Here is a 22,020-nt window from a genome sequence, read left to right as displayed (position 1 = left end):
CAACTACTTTCACCGGGGTGCTTGACTGCCAGACTGTTCTGGCTGCAGGCTGAGGCTGCTAAGAGCAAAAATAATAGTATAGCTCACTTCTTATTATTAGCATATCTTAAAGTCAACATATATAATGGATTAGTTATAAGGTTGGCTATAATTGTTTTCTCTTCTCTCTAGCTATCCCTCACTTATACATTTAATGTATTTGTCTTGGAATTTGTGATAAGTTAGCTCTTGCATGAAAGCCAACACCCTTAATTTTTCACTATCTCTCCTCCACCTAAACTCATAGTAAGCTTATAGCTCATTATTATACTTGCTCTAACTGCACTAATCCACCGGTCAAGTACCAAGGAGCTACCTCCATCCAGTGGGAGTACCAAGAAGCATGTTCACTTGCCGGCAGTGACAGTGAAGATTAATGGTTAAATAAATGACGGTACACACTATCTCAATTGGGAAATGTCACTGTCAGCAGGCTAGCCACATTCTTTCCCCTTTTAAACCAGTTTTTAAGTTGGAAGTTGGAACTCACGCCTCCAGCCCTGTGGGGTTAGGATACACGATGAATCGAGTCCATGGCTTGCACTTGATCGTACTCACCTCCCTGTGTTGCGTTGCTCTTTCGGCGGGCGAGGGCGATCGCCGCAGCGTTCTGTGGCGCGGCGGCTCCATCGCCGTGGAGGACGCCGCCGACAGCGTCCTCGTGTCGCCGAGCGGCAACTTCTCGTGCGGCTTCTACAAGGTGGCGACCAACGCCTACACGCTCGCCGTCTGGTTCACCGCGTCCGCCGACGCCACCGTCGCGTGGACGGCCAACCGCGACACCCCCGTGAACGGCGTCGGCTCGCGCGCCGAGCTCCGCAAGGACGGCTCGCTGGTGCTGCAGGACTACGACGGCCGCGTCGTGTGGAGCACCAACACCAGCGGCACGCCGGCCGACCGCGCCCAGCTCCTCGACACCGGCAACCTCGTCGTCTCCGACGCCGCCGGCAACCGGCTGTGGCAGAGCTTCGACTGGCCCACGGACACGCTCCTGCCGGAGCAGCCCGTGACGCGGTACAGGCAGCTCGTGTCCGCCGAGGCGAGGGGCTCCCCGTACTCCGGCTACTACAAGTTCTACTTCGACAGCAGCAACATCCTCAACCTGATGTACGACGGACCGGAGATCAGCAGCAACTACTGGCCGGACCCCTTCAAGAAGTGGTGGGACAACAACCGGACGGCGTTCAACAGCAGCCGCCACGGCAGCTTCGACCGCCGCGGCGTCTTCACGGCGAGCGACCAGCTGCAGTTCAACGCCTCCGACATGGGCGACGGAGGCGTCATGAGGCGGCTCACGCTCGACTACGACGGCAACCTCCGCCTCTACAGCCTCGACGCCGCCGCCGGGCGCTGGCACGTCACGTGGGTCGCGGTCCAGAGGCAGTGCGACGTGCACGGTTTGTGCGGCCGCTACGGCATATGCACGTACAGCCAAGGCCCGACGTGCTCCTGCCCCGACGGCTATGTGCCTCACGACGCGAGCGACTGGAGCAAGGGATGCCGGCGCACGTTCGACGTCAGGTGCGGCGAGGACGTCGCGTTCGCCGAGATGCGGCACACCGACTACTGGGGCTTCGACCTCAACTACACCGCCGGGATCTCGTTTGACACGTGCCGGCGTCTCTGCCTCGTCGACTGCCGCTGCGAGGCGTTCGGTTACCGGCAGGGCACCGGTGAGTGCTACCCCAAGATCTCTCTCTGGAACGGCCGGGTTATGAGCATTCCGTACCAAACCATCTACCTCAAGTTCCCTACGGGTGCCAAGAACCTGAACCCGTCCTTGCTGCACTTCGATGGCCACACCTGCACCATGGACGAACGGGACGCTACGGTCAGCAGCTCGTACCTTCATGGCAGGCGCAACACGATAAACTTCATCTACTTCTACAGCTTCCTCGCGGTTGTGTTCGTCGTGGAGGCCATTTTTGTCGTCGTGGGTTACCTGTTTGTCTTTCGAGCTGACTCCGTGGCGGCAGGACGGGTCGGTGATGAAGGGTACAGCTTGGTGTTTAGCCATTTCCGGAGGTTCACCTACGACGAGCTATCAGACGCGACGTGCGGATTCAGAGACGAGATTGCTAAGGGCGGGACGGGATCCGTGTACAAGGGTGTTCTTGAGGATGGCCGGAGCATCGCCGTGAAGCGGCTGGACGAGATGACGCAGGCCGACGAGGTGTTCCGGTCGGAGCTGAGCGTCATCGGGCGGATCAACCACATGAACCTCGTCAGGATATGGGGCTTCTGCTCGGAGCACCCGCACCGCCTCCTCGTCTCCGAGTTCGTCGAGAACGGCTCGCTCGACAAGGCCCTCTTCTGCGACGACGGCGAGAGCTCCGGTGTGGTGGTGTTACCATGGCGGTCGAGGTACAAGATCGCCGTGGGCGTCGCGAAGGCGCTGGCGTACCTCCACCACGAGTGCCTGGAGTGGATCGTGCACTGCGACGTGAAGCCGGAGAACATCCTGCTCGACGGCGACTTCGAGCCCAAGGTGACGGACTTCGGCCTCGTCAAGCTGCTGAGCCGCGACGCCGGCAGCCACATGGCGCTGTCGCGGGTGCAGGGGACCAGGGGCTACATTACGCCAGAGTGCTGGACAGTTGGTCGCTCGATCAACGGCAAAGCCGACGTGTACAGCTTCGGCGTCGTGCTCCTCGAGCTGGTCAGGGGGCAGAGGGTGTGCGACTGGGTAGCGGCTGCGGCGACGGCCGACGGGGCATGGAATGTCCAGCGACTGGCCGTGTGGCTCAAGGAGAAGCTGAAGTGCGACGACGGCGAGCTGCCGGCGTGGCTGGAGGAGCTCGTGGACGCGCGGCTGCGCGGTGACTTCAACCATGTGCAGGCAGCCGGGTTGCTGGAGCTGGCGGTTTCGTGCGTGGACGGTGAGCCTAGCAGGCGGCCGAGCATGAGCACGGTTGTTCATAAGCTCATCTCGTTGGACACGATAGAACATCATCTCTACGCCACTCATGAGCTAGCAGCAAATGCAGCAGTCGTGAGTCTCGTTGGCGACGTTGGGGGCATCAATTGCGTCTGCCGTGTTGAAGACTTGAATTGTTTTTCTTGTTAGGCCATGCACATTATACTTATTCGGAAATGGGCAATTTTTCCATCCTTGAAAAGCTAACAGAGGCACCATATTTTATAGTGTAAACTACCTTAGGATATTTTCTTAAAGGCTATAAAATTCTTCTTTTCCATGATGGTGGTACTCTCTCTCTCTCCCAGTAGCTAATCCTATGAGGTTCATGGTCTACCGTAATACCCCTCTAGCCATATACATATTGGGCAAGCTAATACACTTCAGTGGAACCCGTCTAAAACTCACAATAATGCTATGTTAGGTCTTATTGTATGTTGATGATACATAGCACCGTATTGATCGTTCAAGGCTATAGCCACCAGTAAGGCTATGCATGTAGAGCTTCTTTAAAAGTACCAAATTTTATGCATGTAGAGCTTCTTTGAAAGTACCAAATTTTGGGGGAATATTGAATGATTAGATTACTATATGGAAAGAATTCATGTGTTCCTTTGGAAAGAAGGGATGAGTCTCTTAAATTCTTTTGAAATTTCTTAGAGTGAGTTTCGAAGGATTTTTAATATTACGTTTAACTTTTTTAAAATAATTTCCTTTGTGTCTAATGATTACTCCCTCCGTCCCAAAATATAAGCATTTTCTTTTTTTTTGGAAGTCAAACATTTTCAACTTTGACTATTAATAGTAAAAAAAATTAAAAAAGATTAATTATGTAAAATTGATGAAGGATGACTAATGAGCGAACGTTCGCTTCCGCTCATCCTCGTGAACGGGTCAGGCTGGGGAGGATCGAAGATACGTGGCGATGCGTGAGAGGTTGTGTCGCTACGTTTTTCTGTTCTTAATTTCCTTTTTTCTCCTTTTTACGTGAATCTTTTCAATTTCCCGTTATTTTTTTACGTTGATTCTCCCGAAGCGATATGTATCATTTTTTTGTTTTTGCATTCTGTTTTTTTCAAATTACTTTTTTTTTTCTTTATAGTCATTTTTATAGCTTTTTTAATGGAACTTCATATTATGAATTATATTTTGCATGTATAAATTTCAGTACAAATAAAAAATCTAAGCATCACCGGATTTTTTTTTCAAGAAATAAAATCGATTTGATAGTAGGGAAAAGTGATTGGTTGGTCTCTAACTACCATATACGAGCTTAAACGAGTCATTAGAACGAATAACGACGAAACCTATTAAACGTTCGTGGAATGCAAACGTTTGACGACTAGACCCACCCATATTGATGTTACTAGAATTTATCATTAAACAAACTATCATAATATGTAACTCTTTTTATTTAAAACGTATTACTATATTTTACTATATTGTTAAACAAAGTAAAGTAGCATCTCTGGGTACTGCTGCTAACGTGTCAAAATGAAATGTTTATATTTCTCCACTTGAAGATATTCATGTCAAAGTGGAAGATCCCACGAAGTCGTGAGTTGAAAGTAATATACTTGTCCTTAATTGATAAGGTCTTTGGTTTCTTCTTCGAAGTGGGAACGAATTATTTGACCGACCAAGTTAACGAGGCCCTACAATAATCATAAGACAAATTCTGACGTTAATTGAAAGCAACAATGCTGTACGGCTGTACCCGTAGCACCTGACACAGTGAAATGAACTGGAAATATAGAAACCAAAATCGGAGGATAAATACCAGAAAGATCATCCAAATCAACATACACTGTGCCTAGCGACGTTGGGACCATTCATTGTTGAGAGAACATGGTAAGTTGGGCCAAGGTAATTGGTTATCTTAACGTAGACCACGCACCTTCACAATGGCAGCCGAAAGATTCAGAAGGCAACTCATAATTACATATCAGTTATGATTTGACGATAAAACGCAGCTAACGCATTTTGAATCGGGTAGTTATGCTGGACACAGCTTTTAGTCATGAAACAACTAGGCACCCAGTGTATGTGAATCCAGCATCAACAAAAGGCTAACTAATGAAGGAATTCTGTAGAACACTCATGCTTCAACCATAGGCTCAGGCCCGGATGAATCTGGTGCGCTTGTGCTTGCCTTGTTTGACGGGTGCACAGAGTTGAAGAGGATATCCTTAATGACCTTGAAACATCATGTTGCAAAAGTTAGCATAATGCAAGCAAATATATATACCAGGAGAATCAAACCTCGTCAACAGTCAGGCTTGCTTATGGATTACCTGTGACATGAGACCATGGACCTGTTCAGCAGTAATTTTTGAGCTATCCCGAGTTACCTTAGCCAGTGGAGACTCCTCTTGCTGAGTAAAACATAAAAAGGAACAAAAAAGAGGAAGTTTCATTTAGATCTCAAAGATAGCCATAAACAATTGACACACTATAACACTAATTAAGTAATTTGCACAAAATAGGTTGGAGAGAGCAGAATAGGCAATAATTCTTAAGAAATCCAAAAATATGTGTGTTATAGACATATGGGTCAAACATCACAATGTTGAGGACACATAATACAAATATATACAATAACAAAGAACAAATTGATTTATATATTTGCAAGAAAGAGAACTGTTTGACTAGTTCAATCCTAGTCTATTATCCCGAATATAGATTTAACCCATTTGTTGCAAGTTGCAACTCTGAACAGAACATAATCTGGATCATACTTTCCCAGTCTCACTCAGATGGCTTTCATATTAATATCTTGTATTTTACTTTACTATCATCAATCTGCGTACTCAGCTTGAAATCTCCTATCAACACAAGTACAGAGCAACACAATTGCAGTACTCCAAATATAACAGAAGTAATGGTCCTAATGGAAGTATGACAGCTATAGCTTCCTCCCAAATTTCTCATGAGAGAAAGCCCTAGCACATAACAAACTGACCCATGCATGATGTCACTAATTCAATATTTACATAACTAAATGTCTTTATGTTCAATTTTTCAAATCTAGTTGGCATTTATCTCATAGGTTGCAAGTTGCAAGCATACAATACCACCACAAATTATTGAAAGTGACAAAGAACAGCAGATGGAATTTTTCAAATATAGTTGGCATTTATCTCATAGGTTGCAAGTTGCAAGCATACAATACCACCACAAATTATTGAAAGTGACGAAGAACAGCAGATGGTAAAGAATATGACCTCTTTCTTTCGTTGCGATGGCATAAGCATGCCATATCGACTGTGTGCCAGTTGACCCTCAGCTTGCTCTAGTTTATCAGCTGCATAGCACAAATTGGTTTATAACTTTATCTGGTCTCATGGTAAAACAAAAATAGATGTGTACTTCTTTTTGGGTAAATATTCATAAAAGAAATTTCTTACCTAAATCAAATATCTGGCCAGCAACATAATCCCTGTTGCCCAGGAGAGGTGATGAAGATAACGTATTGACCCAGTACTTATTCCAAAGTAGATCAAGGAGATGAGAATCCAGGGATGATTTGAAATAAGTTATATCCAGAGCATAGTACTGCACAAAACACAATTAGAACAGAATTAGATCATTTGTTGGGCAAGGGAGGAAAAAAATAGACGTATAAGTTAGTTACCTGTTTGCAGTGGACACCAAAATCTTCTATCTTGTTGAGTGGTATCGTCTGATACTCTGACACAGGTTCATCTGGTGGCTTGTAATCTTTTGGATATGTCCTAAAAGCTCCAATTTCCACTTTACCAGCAGAAACAGTCCTTGTAGGGTCTATCACAACAGCCAAGAATGGCTCTTGAAATTGCTGATTAAGCATCTGAGTAGACACATCAATGCCTGATAACCAGCATCCATAACCAGGGTGTGAGTGATACCAGCCAACCACATTCTCCAACCTTCCAGCCTATCCAAATGAATATATGCATGTTAGGTAACTTTATATAGCAAATTGCATCGATTTATTCTCATTTTCGGAGCTCAATGATCACGAGGTAATGAATTTTGAATAGAACATGAAAGTATAGAATAAGGAAAAAAAATCAAGATCCCCCTTAGCATTTCAGCCACCCCAAAGATTATGTATGATCAGATGGACACAAAACAATTCTAAGATGACTAAATCCTAGAAGAAGATGGCTGTGATACACAGTATGGGGACTACCAAATCCTACAACAAATGCTATGAAACAGATTATACAATGCAGTATGTGCACAAACAGTAAATACCACCAGTTCAAAGTGCTAAAATATCAACTAAAACTTCCAAATATTATACCCTGTAGTTTTTATCCCTAGGATCAAATATCACAACAAACATACCAAATCAGTCATCAATGTGTTAGCAAAAACTGAGACCTCAGAAACATTATGATCAATAGCATGGTGCGAACCAATCTAAGGGTGACACAATGAACACCAAATTAGCAGCACTGCAAAATTTTACCACAAATACTTTCTCGCGTACAACATTTGAGCAGACAGCACCGTGGCACTAACAATATTTAACCACAAATACTTCCTCCCGCACAACTTTTGAGCAGACGGCGCCGTGGCACTACTAATTATTATTATGATTTAGTGTTCCTAGCTATACAATTTCAGGCAGGGAAAGCAGATAACGACCTAGATTGGAGCAACACTAAAGCGTGGTCAGATCATGAGGTCCAAAATAAACAGCGAGGAGGGAAGGATTGGGGGGCCTGACCTGCTTGTTGATGGTGGAGTACTCGACCATATACTCGTAGGCGTCGGCCTGGGCGTTGACCCTGGTCTCGGTGCCCTCGACGGGGAGCGCGAAGGCGTCCATGACGACGATGGCGTCGCCCTCGCACTTGCCCTGCATGAGGCCCATGACCTCGATAGTGCCGCCGGCGCGGGCGTGGACGACCATCTTGAGGAGCGCGAGGGCGGAGATCTTGGCGCGGCGGAAGGGGTGGGGGTCGTTCGCCCAGGGCTTCTCCTGCTGCACCCGCGCCTGCGCCGCCTCGTCGTAGCGGTAGATCGCGTCCAGGGCGTCCGGGTCGGAGGCCGCCGCCGGGATGTTGTTCTCCAGCTCCCACGTCTGCCTCGCCATCGCCGCCGACGAGGTGGGCTCCATCGCCGACGAGCTTGCCGGTGGTCTCGCTCGCCGAGTCGCCGCTGGGAGGCAAAACCCTAGAACGCAGGAGGAAGGGGAAGAGAAGAGGAGGGGTTTGATTTCGGGGATCTCTCTGCTTCCCCCAATACATGGAAGCAGTACCTACCTATTGGGTCGATTGGGCCGGGGAGGACGGCCCAATTTCTTGTGTAGTTGGCCCACTTGGTAAGTACCACAAATCGGGCCTTATCTGAACTTGTGTTTAGCCCAGTTCAGTACTTCATCTTTATCATTTGCATCTTTGAACTTTTTGGCTAGCATCTTACGATGTATTAGGTTGTCAGCCACACTTTACTACAACTAAGGTTTAGCAAATTTTGATAGACAAAAAGAAAATAATGAATAAATTGGTAGCCACAAAGCGTGACAAAAGTTGACAAAAAAAATTAAGCCTATGACATGCAGAATATGTTGTTGAAAAAGTGTAGCAATGCACAATTGTGATAGTAAACTAATACACGTCTAATAAAATGTGGCGTGGTAAAATGTGACCATGAAACAAAAGACTTAATAACCTGCATTGTTGAGAAAATGTGCATTTTCTCAGTTACAACACTTGGTTATACCCCTGGGCTTTCAATATAAGCCGGGCCGTTGGCCTTTTTCAAAATAAAAAAACAACAACACTTGGTTTTATGCATTCTGCTTCGCTGGGTGTGTTAAGTGCCCATGTGTTTACAGCAATTCCTGGACTGCACCTAGTAGTGAGGAGCAATGTTTGTATATACCGACCATCGGTCGGATTGATTAACCCGAATTGGCTTATCTGAAGAATCTTTGATGCATGCTAATTACCGACAGAATCGCATAACTTGATATGGTACATTGTATGGTCAATCCGGGCCTTTTTGTCGTTCTGCAGTGAAGGTTATCTGCACCCAACTTGTTTAATCTCTCCCCTGATTCGCTGCATGCTTGACGAGCAGCACGCTTGCAAAGAATCTAGCTTCGATCTGCTGTGAATGGATGTGTTGACATGGGATCTGAGAATCTCTCTCTCTCATGTGGTTTATCAGCACTGGACCTTGACTGCTTAACAGTTAACATGATCGGTCGGTCACTTTGAGCTTAATTGTTCAGTTCGTCGCCATGCATTCAGGTTCAGATAAAAAAACGAACAGAACGTGCTAATTTCTTCCCTATCCCTGATAATATTGTTTGCTTTGGTATCCAGAAGAACTATAAGAACATATTTAATTTGTAGTCTCGTAGAAAAGTTCTATTAGTCGTTAATTCATTAAAAAAACTGAAGATCGAAACCCACATATCTTTTCTGACGGACACTACTGATCAACAACCATCACTGATCTGGCACCTGTCCCCTACCAAATTGCAATTGACAAATCATTTCTCAAACCCCTACTACAAACTAGCATTCGATCGATAGCTCTCCGTGGTAGCTACGAGGTAGCGGTATGAAATAGCATTTCTAGCCGAGGCCCATGCATCTACACAACAACACACATATCACTATCTGTCTCTCTGAACATCTTGCATGAAAAACAGTTGGTCGATCGTGCAAGCCTGTAATCTTTTGGATCATTGCGCCACGGGCACGCAGCATCGCATGTTCGGCTTCAGCAACAACGTACCTATAGTGTCACGCACGCCACTGCATCATCTGCATGTATGATCACGGGATCGATTGCTATGCTTATCGATCTCATAATGCTCGAGGTCTTAGCTGCTCGATCAATCGGTAACCTGAACAAAAAGCTCCATGTGCTGGGTTCAACTCGCATGGAAATCATCAGGATTTGTCAGTGCATACTAGCTAGCACAAGTGTACCACAAGCCCTATGAATGGTACACAGTGCTCACAGGAATCAATACTGTATGACACTGCATTGCTACTGTTTGGGATAAGCTGGTCCTGCTAATTACAGATGTTGCAGCTCACACTGTCAGTAGCACTAATGACATTGGGCCATTGAGCTTAACTACAGCTCTAGTAGCTAGCTTGGACCTGTGTGAGTGAGTGAGCCAATGGGCACCAAGCATCTCGTCCATCCTCGTAGGCTCGTAGCTACAGTTCCAAACTAGGACGAGTTGTAGCAGCAATTTGTAGATCTGGCAAGCAGGAGATGACAACGAACCAACCATATGTCGATGAGTGGTGGTCAGAGGTTTGCATCTATCATTGTGGTGCATCTTGCATGGACCGGTGGTGGTCACGTACAAATACGGCCACTGGTAGATCGATCGATCGATGGATCGGCGACATTTCTTCAGGTCCATGAATGTCAATGCGTATACTGTTGATCTCTGCCAAGCACAGTGATTCAGCTTAATCGGCAGTAGATGATACAGTTCAATTCTTCAACTCCTTTTCCAATTTGAGCTCCAGACATTCAGACTAACATTCCATATTTTTATTTTGATTTTTAGCCATTTTTAGTGAGTCCAATGAAACGTGACTGACTTCTTGCGTTGACAGAACTGCATGATCCAATCTGAACTTTGCTCAATGACTTCTTGGTTACTTCATTGATCGATCGACATCTAGCTGAACAGGAAGGACGAACAAATAAAGCAGCAGCAGCTAAGCAGGGTCGCCCAACTGCACTTGAGACCTGATCGAGCTAACCAACGGATTCCAAACCGAAGCCCACCTGCCGGTGCCTGGCATGTGCTGGTTGCTAGCTAAACAATTAACTGAAAGGACTATCATGTCCCTAATCAGCTCGTCTCCAATCCAATCCAATCCATCCACAGGAAACTGTAAACCAACAACAGTTCCAGTTGGTTGGGAGAAAGCTAAGCCAAGGGCATGGCATCATGACAAACTTGTGTCAGTCTGTTCATCTAGCACGGTTTGACAGAAACCGTCTGAACCATCACTGTCAGATGAACAGATCAGCTGATGGAGTTAGTAGTATGGGTTTTAACAAGGAGATTCTTGCTAATGGAGACATGAAATGATGATCAAAACCATGGGCCTGAACAGTTTTTTTTTCTTTTCTGAATTTACTATTGTCTAGGTGGTTTATGTACACTAATATAATCCCATCGATCATAGTATCCCCTAAAAACCAAAACCAATTGGGGCACTCTGTCAAGACTGACAGACTCAAATATTTTGGGGCTAATCATTGGCGTGGATGCTGCACGCTGACGACGATATCGAGGGAGAATCCGATTCATCGTCGTTATCATAGTTGTCATCATCGTCGTCGTCGTCGTCCTCGAAGTCGTCGAGATCGTCGAAATCCCAAAACTCGTCTTCCTCCTCCTCCTCGGGCATCAGCCATTGATCTTGAGATATCTCGCCGGACTCCAATAACTCCAGGACCTGCCATTTCCCCATGTGAACCGAGTCAGTTAAGTACAACACAGTTGCAAATTTATTAAGTGGCAGTACGAAACACAGTTGAGCTGCAGTACGCTCTACAATTGACCGGTTGTTGGTACTAGTAACTACTGGATAAATGATTCTAAACTTTCCAGGGATGTTCCCAGTAGTTGGATTTTTTTTTTTGACAAGATACCAGATACACGATGACAAAATGCACTGAATTTTGCAATTAGAGAAACAAGAAAGCCAAACGCAATGCATTGAAAAATCAAGTTTGTTGCTCAGAAAATCAAGATTGTTCTCATAACAAATTCAACTAGATATCGTCGGTCAGTTGTAAGCAATAGCTTGTTAACAAACTGCATAACCCTGCTTGCTAACCTATTTGCTGAAAGTGCTAAATTTAGTTGTGATTTCTGAAAACATGGTATTGACACTGAATGTCTGAATGTATGTATATGTCCACCTTCCAAGGCATTTGGAAGTTAAAACCAAAGTAACTGTTCACAGTAGGTAGCTTGTGTGCCAATGGTAGTATGGTGCAATGCAATACTAATAAAGTAGTGCATGATTAAATCTTGATTAGAGGTGACCAAGTTTTCTATGTGCACATTGGGGTGGCATGTTTTGTACGTTTGTCCCAAGATTTATGTTCTTGAGCTGTCCTGTGTCCCCCACTTCACCTGGCTCTGGGCTTCTCGTGAATCAATGGGGGGAAGAAAAGGATAATGGAGAAGGTAGGAGGCTACAGAGCATCCAATGTCCCTTCTAAAATCAAGAAACCGGCCACATTTTAGATGAGGCCAAACTCTTGTCTTCTTCTCAAGTCAAGTAAAATTGTAAGATTACTCTGTGGCTTTGTGCAACTACTTGGTCTAGTAAGAATGGGTAAGCTTTCCCCTTGTTTGCTTTAAGTCTTGAAGGTCTAAACTAAAAGAGTAATTCTGGTTGCAACTGTTGGTGACTTGTAAATACCATCTATTACGAAAGATTGCGAATACAATATGTCCATAAAAGAAGTTATACATTCTTTGAAATGATAATGCTGTTATATTTTCCATCTAAAAAACAATATTTAGAGTTCTTTTTCCCCTTGCTTCATCAGACTATCCTTTGGTCTGGAAAAAGTAAAATTGCACTTTGAATACTAAGAACTTGAGAACTACAAGATACTTACCATCTTTTATTTACTGTCTAAAAATTCGGTTTTGTTGCTTGAGTTTTTGAAATTATTTTATAGTGTGTACCTTTTGGAAAATACCCAAGAATTATTGAAACTTTCAAGTATTGGAACACAACAATATGTGGGCCTTACGTAGTAAAAACGAAACGAAAAGGTGAAGAGTAAATCAAGCTTTAGGGTCTGTTTGGGGGGAAAAAACAAAGAAGTCAATATTGATGATATGCATTGATGTGTTCAAGCTACCTTCCTTAGGTTCAACTTATTCTTTCATGTATGATATCCTCATACATAACTGATACCTCTGTTTCTGTATTGTAGTACATAAACAAACATTATCATCCCACACACTGTGGAATCCTACTGAAAGAGATTCAATTAGTTTCACATTAAAAATGGGATCTCACCACACTATGACAGACCAAGACAAGGTATACGCAATCAAGTTTGGTGCAATGTTACTCGCCAACTGGCTTGCTAGATGCTAGCAAGATAAAATAAAAACCAAAGGAGTGGCTGTCACAACTGACACAACACAATGTGGCAGTATTTAACAACCATAGGAGGCAAGTGGATGATATGGATTAGACTAGTAGCAGTAGGACAATCACATTAGCATCATACATTGCCATTGCATTAGGGCACCCGGATGTCTGATTAGACCAAGCATATACAGATTATGCTGTATAAAATATAACTTCAGATAGGAGAATTATACTTGAGTGAGATAGCTACCTAGCACCAGCCATGAAAAAAGTAATGAGGTCATCTACAGAGTATGACTTGAGTACTATTAGTGAACTTCTTTTAGACCAGTGTTATTAGAGAACTTGCTTGATAATCCATATAATACAATGATGTCCCTTAGACTAGATCCCCTCATCAATTTATCCACCAGCCGTTAACAATTATTCCTGTATACCGGTTCTCCTGATTTCTGTTGAGATTTTTCATGTCGTTGTATGGTTTGATAGAGCTGTTGAACCTACCATAATGCCATATACAAACCGTTTATAGCGAATGTGTATGTGGATATGCAAACTCCAACGAAAATCAACCAGACTATGCTCCAAAAGAAATTATCAAGTTTCCTCTATATAATTAACAACCTACCTGAACAAGATTGACAACCAATGTGTATGTGGATACGCAAACTCCAACGAAAATCAACTAGACTCTGCCACCATAAGAAACCATCAAGTTTCCCCTATGTAATTAACAATCTACTGAAGAAGATTGCAGTGGTTGCAAATTGCAATGCCATATTTATTTGAGTTGCTGGGTCAAGCAGCAACCCAATTAGCACACCACACCACAAAGGAATTAAAGCTTTCCTAGCTCTTGTCCTCTTTGGGTGATGTTGAGAGATTTTGTTTGGTGGCCCATGCATTGCAATGCTACACAGACTGTCAGATCAGAGTCAGACCTACTCTAACATTCCTAAGCTAAGTGTTTTGCACACTCTAGAACGATTAGGTCGCCAACTAATCCCAAGCTACCATGCCATTTCGGAGCTGATGTCAGCAAAGAAACCCTTCACAATGATGAATGGTCCATTTCTTGTAGTACTAGTACTAGAGTGGAGTACCTTGGTAGGAAAATAATGAAATTCAATTATTGTTCAGTGTCAATTTTACTGTACTTGTTAACATGGACAGTTCAATCCGGATGCTTTTTCTCTCACATTTATTTATGGATTCTAAATTGTTGTCAATTTAGTCTACTCCTAGATGGAACAGCAAGTGCAGTTGCAGAAAAAAAAATGTTTGCTTTCTTTTTCCTTTTCTTCTTACCTGTGTCATGGTAGGCCGCCACGCCGCGGCGGGCCGGACGCAGAGCGACGCGACGAACATGAGCCGCCTGAGCTGCGCGCCGTCGTAGCCGCCGTCGCCGAGGCGCGGGTCCACGAGCCCCTGCGCCACGCAGTCGTTCAGGTACGGCTTCGCCTGCATATGCACGCGCCACGGCACCAATGTCAATGTCCCTGGCCGAACACCTGGCCGCCACAAGCGCGCCGCCGTGCGCGTGTTGTGCGATGCGCGACGCGACGGCGGCGATGGCGTATGAATGTGCTACGTACGTACCCAGGCGAGGAGGCTCTTGTGGGAGCCGTCCACCGGCTTCCTCCCGGAGATGAGCTCGAGGAGGAAGACGCCGAAGGCGAACACGTCCGTCTTCTCGTCCACGATGCCGTGCGTGAAGTACTCCGGCGCCAAGCACCTGCACATCAATGTCGTCGGCTCAGCGTCGTCTCGTCTCCCTGTTTTTACTGCCATGGCCATGGTCCATGGAGAACGTATGTGTGCTCACCCGAAGGTGCCCTCGATGGGCGCGATGGCGTGGTGCGTCCACTCCGACGGCAGCCACCGGGCGAGGCCGAAGTCCGAAATCTGAGGCGAATTCAATTCTTTCTCGGTGAGCAACCGGACGAACAGATAGCGAGCAGAGGAGAGGTAGAGGAGGAGGAAGAACCTGGGGCTCGTAGTCGGCGGTGAGGAGGACGTTGGACGCCTTGATGTCGCGGTGTATGATCCGGCGCGCGCAACCCTTGTGGAGGTACCGGAGCCCCCTCGCGGTGCCGACGGCGATCCCGTGGCGCCGCCGCCACGGCATCACCGGCAGCCTCTCGTCGTGGAGGTTGGCGGAGACGGAGCCGCGGGCGGAGAACTCGAAGATGAGGTGGAGTCCCCGGTCGACGCAGCAGCCGAGCAGCGCCGTGACGTTGGGGTGCCGGACATGCCCCACCGTGCCGAGCTCCGTCAAGAAGTCCTTCTCCTTCTTCTCGTCCGCCGCCGCCGCCGGCGACAGCCGCTTCACCGCGACGGCGCTCCCGTCCTCCAGCACGCCGCGGTACACCTCGCCGTACCCGCCTCTCCCCACCATATTGTCTGTCATGGCGCCATGTTCTCAATGCCAAATCCCCAAAGAAACCAACAAGAATATATATCTACTGTACCTCGGTGGAAGCCATTGGTGGCCTTGTTGACCTCCTCATACGAGAAGCACCTCCAAGTAGGCTTGTTCGACGGCGGCGGCTGGTCGACGACGAAGACGCACTCGTCATTGGACTCATCGGAATTGTTGCTCCGGCGACCGAGAGACAGGAGCCGCTTGAGGCTCCGGCTCCTGAGATAGTTCATCCTCCTCACCCACCCAATCCACGCACACCAACACGCCAAGAACACACACACGGCCGTTCAAGAGATGGATTACGGGCGCATTGAATGCCTCAAGGCCATTGGAGAGACCTTGCTCTGTTCAGCAAGGCACCGGCATTAAAGAGCAACTGCTGCTGCTGTCTGTCTCGACGAGCGCGCGCTGCACACACGCACTCTCGCAGTCGCAGAGGACACGATGCGATGCGATGCCACGAGAGGGAAGGACGAGGAGGTGAAGGGAAGACGATGTCACTGTCCGTGCCAGTGCTCCTGCGCGAGGAGCCGAGGAGGGAACAGCGCGATGCGAACTGCGAGCCCGGCGAGGCCTCCACTCCTACCGTCCTTTATACGCGTGTGCTCCCGGCGCGGGACAGTTGGGTCCCAGCCGCCAACGGAAGCAAACGCCAATGCTTTGTTCGCGCGTCCTAATTTAAATGCAGTCACGAGTTTTCATAATTCATTTGATCATTTATTTTATTTAAAAATTTTATAAAAAAAATTAAGAAATAAGTTATATATAAAGTACTACTATGTTTTATTATCTAGCAACAACAAAAATACTAATCATAAAAAAAAATTAAATAAGATAGCCGATTAAAGTTAAACACAGAAATTTACAACTACCACTTAAAATGGGAGAAGAGAGTATTATCACCATAGCTACTTCGACTGTTTGGGAGCTTCTACAACTTCTATCAAAATTAAAAATTCTTTTAAATTAGTCTAGTTTTTTTTTGGATTTTAATAGCTATAGTTACAAAATGGAAAAAAAATAGAAATCAGATTTTTCAGAAAATGACTACTAACCAACTGTTTTTACAATCTTAAACTATATTAAATAGGATCTACAGTCTACACATCACTGCCTCAGCAGCTCATCAGCATAGCCATATCTCGTGGGCATTGTTTGGCTCTTCAAACCAAATCGACCTACTACTACTGCTGCTGCTGCCGGCTTCTTCCACGGCTGAATTCTCCCATAAGTTGATAGGTGTTGTGGCTGTCTATTTGGTGGCCTGCCGCTGATTGCTGGGCGGCGATCTGTCCGCACGCCAATGAATGCAGCAAGCGGCTCTCCCTGTTTGTGTGAGTGTGTTCGCATCGGATGGGACAATTATGGGGGGAGAGGCTTTGAGCGTGACATGTCAACCGTTCGTCAGTCAGCTCCAAGGCTCCAAGCCATGGCAAATTGCAAACCGTATAACATCTTTTCTTGACTGTCATTTTGCAAAATTTGTTTGGAGAGTAGTACAGTTTTTTATTGGTTTAAACCTCTCTAGTTCCATATCTAATATGTTTGATGGTTGGCTTTTAGGGGTTCACAAGAAGATGAGTAAACTCATACTTGTTGGAGCATCTGCCATTTGTTAGGCTCTGTGGTTGAGTAGGAATGATATAGTTTCTGACAAATCACCATCTATCTCATATATGCAGGTAATATTCAAGGCAACATATTGGCTCCGGTTTTGGGCAAAGTTGCAAAAGTGTGAAGATGATGGAGAGTTTATAAAGGTTGCATGCCGTAATTTGGAGACGACGGTTATGTAAATATTTGCGAACCATGGATGGAAATTCAAAAATAGACTTGAATAAATGTGTGCTCCTTTTCTTGGTTTTGTTTTTTTATCGTTGGGTGTATTTAATTTTATTTGAACTTCACTCGTTGTTTATGCGATTCCTTGTAATAATTAGCTATAGCTTTAATGAGTAAAGGCCGGGATATTTATTCCATTATCTAAAAATAGCTTTGAGACCAGTTTGCGTTAAAAAAAAAGTGTTCACAGCTAACATAAGCATTATCAATTGCACCCTGATTATGGCTGTGTCTAGTTCACGTTAAAATTGGAACGATGTGACGAAAAAGTTAGAAGTTTGTGTGTGTAGAAAGTTTTGATATAATGAAAAAGTTAAAAGTTTGAAGAAAAAGTTGGAAACTAAACCATGCCTGTATGTGGTTTATGTGATTTTGCGTGTTCAGCTCTCGGTACATGGTGGAAGCAAAGTCAGTGAGCTGCTCGACTCAGGCTGCCAATGCTCTCTAGATGCATGCTAATTAGTAGTAGAGTCTGGGACATTTAACTATTTACCACTCGCTGTATATAACATGTGGACCCTCATGTGTCTATGATATGTGGGTCCAGTGGCAAATAATTTAGCACCACTCGTAAGAGTGACAAATAGTTAATTATTCTTGTCGTCCCATAAAAAACGAATCTAGAATTGGATTTGACATATCCTAATAATATGAATCTAGACAAATATATGTCCAGATTCGTTGTAGTAAAATAATTCAATCCTAGATTCGTTTTTTTAAACGGATGGAGTAGTTTCTAATGCACGATACGAAAGGTTACCATATGATTGAATTAGTTAACACATGGCAAAACAGGAAAAAAAACTGTACTAACTGGGTATAAATAATGTAATTCAGATGTATACCAATAATTTGGACAGCATGCAAAGGGTTGTATGTAAAGTAGATTAGAACATAGTAGACAACACAGGTACATATATGTACAGGCAAGTACAGATACATGTACAGATGCCACCACACAAAACATATGACAGTTTCACAAATTTAATACATAATAATATAGCAAAAAATACATCAATATATGGCATTGCAATAAAATCCGTCCTACATGGAGCCAACCAATTCATTATTACCTTCATATTTTAATGTATGACGCCGTTGACTTTTTGTCCAACGTTTGACCATTCGTCTTATTTAAAAAATTTATCTAATTATCATTATTTTATTATGACTTGATTCGTCACCAAATATTCTTTAAGCATGACATAAATATTTTCATATTTGCACACAAATTTTGAATAAAACGAATGGTTAAACGTTGGTCGAAAAGTCAACGGCGTCATACATTAAATACGGAGGGAGTATTACTTATCTTCTTTCGAATCATCTTTGGATGAGATGTTGGTAGAAGCAAAACACTCCGACAGAACCTCAAGAGGTATATACCTTTAGTTTCTGGCACCTTGAAATATACAAATAGTTAGCTAGTGCACAAACAGTAGCAAAGATCCCAAAAACACCCGCAAGACCAATCGCATTCATCAACACAGGAAAAGTGTATGTGACGATGGTATCACAAATCCAAAATGCTAGGCTACATATTACCAAGCATCATGGTCGGATCCATGAACAGAATTTTTTTTTTTGGGGGGGGGGGGGGCTCAATTATACAGTTTCTTCAACCTCCAACTATTTAGGGACCTTTAGTTTATCATTCATGGTGAAAAAAATTGAAGAGGGTGCTCCGGGGGTATCCATGGATCTTGTGAATGAGGAGGGACTATACGGAAAATTTCAGCACACAAAATATTTGGAATAGGGCCAAATCCCATAACAAAAACACATTGATAAACGATTACGCATAATGCTGAGGTGATAGCATGTAAATCAGTGCTCATATTCATAATATTAGCAACAAGCATAATAGCTAGGGATAATAGCAGAATGGGTATCGTGCCAAGGAGAATATGCCTGCATGCATGAAGCGAGGGAGAAAAATTACCATTTTGTACTTTCTTTAACTTTTTAATTAAATAATGACAATAAGTAGTACTCTCTCCGTTTCACAATGTAAGTCATTTTAGCATTTCCCACATTCATATTGATGTTAATGAATGTCTAGATGGGAAATGCTAGAATAACTTACATTGTGAAACGGAGAAAGTAATTATAAATATTAGAATACTAAATTTCTTCCTTTCGTATCTACGAACGGCACAGCAACACCAATACAAGGAATCATCACTAAGGTTGCGATGGCACTTAAAAGTATAGATGTAGAAGAACTAATTAAGATCAAACTTCGAGAAAAAACCTCCAACACCAACTTGCTCAAGTATTTCAGGAGTATAGTAGAGGATGCCATTTATGCCTGCAAACTGCATAAAAAATGATGAGGTAAGATCATTTCATAACGGGTTTGTCTTTGGATATTATGCATGATCAACTTATTTGATGTAACAAAAATGAAAAAAAAAGAGTTATCAATGATGGCTCTCTTAGAGAGTTGTTACAAATAATTATATCTGTGACGGGTGCTTAAATCTACCGTAAGAGATATATTAGGATCAAGAGCCATCACAGTCTCACAGATGATTGTCTATCTATGACAGCTCTTCATTTGAAACGATTTCCCACGGCTCTTGCGGTGTGGACGTGATTGCCATCCACGTGCGGCAACCTTTGTTTTGTCCAACGACAGTATTTGTTTCCAGAAAAAAAGTTCATTTTACATGCCTCATATATAGACACATTTTAATTCGTATTCTTCAACCGCAAAATCAAATATAGAGAATTCCTCAATTGTTAAAACCGGATTCAATCTGTTCAATATTATGCCGCGTAATATTTTCACGTCTGCATTTATAAACATGTATATTTTCATAATTCCCCCCACAAACATGTATATAAATATAAATTTAGAAAATGTATATTCACTTTTTTTTCACCCAAATGGTAAGATTGCCTCTGTTCTAATGCAAAATATAAATATCCATGACAAGATTACCTTTGTTCTCAACTCCAGTAGTCCAGCTTTAACCATGATCTAAGTGTAGATAATGTAAATCAAGATTTTGCAAAAGAACAAAAAAGAGCAAGCTGTATATACAGATTTGTGATGCTTCTCCAGTTATTCTACTGCGCCTCCTCGCGAAGAAACAAAAACCTTGGTCAGTAGAGGCAAAAGTCCTAATCAAGTAGAAGTAGTACACAATTTCTTGCTTTATAATGTTTTTGCAAGGCTATGTGGTCTCCAATCTGAACATTTTTAGATGAAAACTTTAGTACCACGTAAGCCAAAACTGCTTTCAATACACTGATTTTAAATGATAAGAGATACGTTATACCCGGTTTTGCTATTAAAGGGAGGAACTCGATCTTTCCTATATCGATGCGCTTCGTCAGCCCAGCGGCCACGCGCGGGCCGGCCCGTACGTTCGCTCCCCTGGTGGCACGGCCCACGCGCGTGGTTGCCTGGTTGGGCCGAAATGGTGTGACAAGCAAAGCGCGAACCACTTTCCTGACATTTTCCCCATCCGTCGACTTGGATCAATCCGTGAATTGCGAAATCGTCTCCAGCGATCTAATTAAAATACGGAGTATTACTGTATACTTTTGCAGCATTGTACAGTGAATCTATCTATTCTCTAGTACATGATAAAGTTTCGTGTAAAGAAAAAAAAAGAGAGAAGCTAACAGTACTTTAATTACGGCCGGCTGGTTCCGTAAGCGCGAAGCACAAACCTGACGGATAAAATTTATACTCTCTGTGATAGCAAATGGAATTTGACATTATAACATACTCTTCAGTTCTGCACGTACACACCACGTACGATCTAACCCTATATATAATTACGTACGTAACCACCCTGTCCAGCTAGCAACTCTCATTGATCTCGAAACTAATTAGGCAGCAGCTAGCTCTCTCATCCGATCTTGCTGTAGTTGTAATCTTGGTATCAGTAGAATGCAACAGCGCCTCCGCGACGGTACGAACAATTCCGATGGGGAGGATAGAGGAAGCAGATCCGCCAGCTACGGATCAACAAGCGGAGCTACAGCTAAATTAAGCGATGAAGAGAGATAGAGAGAAGACGCGCCGGGGGGGGGGGGGGGGGGGGGAGGATGAAGAGAGGATGATTTATGTGGGCCCACATGTCAGTGGGTCCCACCCATATTTTTGGTGAATGATAAATGGGTCCCACACATATTTTTTTATTTCTAATGCCACCTAAGTGCCACGTCAATGCCATGTGCAAAGAAGACCGAGTCAATATTGTCACGTAGGCGTCACGTTAGCAAAACCACCCTTCAAAACTGTTGAGGGAGTCAAATTGCACCGATTTTAAGAGTTGGGGGTCTAGATATCCGGTTTTGTGGTTTAGGGTCACGGATTAGATTTCGATTACTTTTTCAGGGTTACAAAGTGAACTTATTCCGGATCTTAATCATCAAACCACTAAAACTGGGCCGCAGGAAGGCGACGTACGCATAATAGTCCAGTATATTCTCATATGGGCCATGCGGCCCGTATAGTTGGGCTGAAAAGGCAAGGAACGTCCGGCCCGTTAAAGTTGGGCTGAAACAATGTCAGGCCGTCGGGCGTATACATGTGAAGCTGATCTCTGCCCCTCTCATGGTCAACGTAGACAGTATACAAATACAGGCTGAGCTTGATTAAATTAAGTCAAGGTCAGCAGCATCCACACTGGCCCATGTTCTATCCTACCAATGCATTCCAATTTTCC

At 44.2% G+C, this 22,020-nt stretch overlaps 3 protein-coding genes across 3 annotated transcripts; 1 reads left to right on the top strand and 2 right to left on the bottom strand.

Moving 5' to 3' along the window:
* The first annotated feature begins 559 nt into the window (after positions 1 to 559).
* Positions 560 to 3,204, top strand: LOC107275789 (putative receptor protein kinase ZmPK1). The gene has a single exon (XM_015779442.3). The coding sequence runs from the start codon at positions 560 to 562 to the stop codon at positions 3,104 to 3,106; it is 2,547 nt and encodes an 848-aa protein (XP_015634928.1). The 3' UTR covers positions 3,107 to 3,204.
* Positions 3,205 to 4,812: 1,608 nt separating this feature from the next.
* On the bottom strand, positions 4,813 to 8,168 carry LOC4337249 (COP9 signalosome complex subunit 5-like). The gene is made up of 6 exons (XM_015781704.2): positions 7,674 to 8,168; positions 6,591 to 6,872; positions 6,364 to 6,511; positions 6,181 to 6,260; positions 5,251 to 5,331; positions 4,813 to 5,153 (listed from the first exon to the last, which is right to left on the bottom strand). Exons 1-6 carry the CDS (start codon positions 8,064 to 8,066, stop codon positions 5,055 to 5,057), a joined length of 1,083 nt encoding a protein of 360 aa, XP_015637190.1. The 5' UTR covers positions 8,067 to 8,168; the 3' UTR covers positions 4,813 to 5,054.
* A 2,856-nt stretch (positions 8,169 to 11,024) lies between these two features.
* LOC4337248 (probable receptor-like serine/threonine-protein kinase At5g57670) lies at positions 11,025 to 16,048 on the bottom strand. The gene is made up of 6 exons (XM_015778790.3): positions 15,537 to 16,048; positions 15,053 to 15,468; positions 14,891 to 14,970; positions 14,665 to 14,800; positions 14,374 to 14,526; positions 11,025 to 11,397 (listed from the first exon to the last, which is right to left on the bottom strand). The coding sequence occupies exons 1-6, from the start codon at positions 15,718 to 15,720 to the stop codon at positions 11,191 to 11,193; spliced, it is 1,176 nt and encodes a 391-aa protein (XP_015634276.1). The 5' UTR covers positions 15,721 to 16,048; the 3' UTR covers positions 11,025 to 11,190.
* Positions 16,049 to 22,020: the final 5,972 nt, after the last annotated feature.

This window comes from Oryza sativa, chromosome 4 (assembly GCF_034140825.1).
Source record: "Oryza sativa Japonica Group chromosome 4, ASM3414082v1".
Taxonomy (NCBI): domain Eukaryota; kingdom Viridiplantae; phylum Streptophyta; class Magnoliopsida; order Poales; family Poaceae; genus Oryza; species Oryza sativa.
This window is presented reverse-complemented; position numbering and strand designations above follow the sequence as displayed.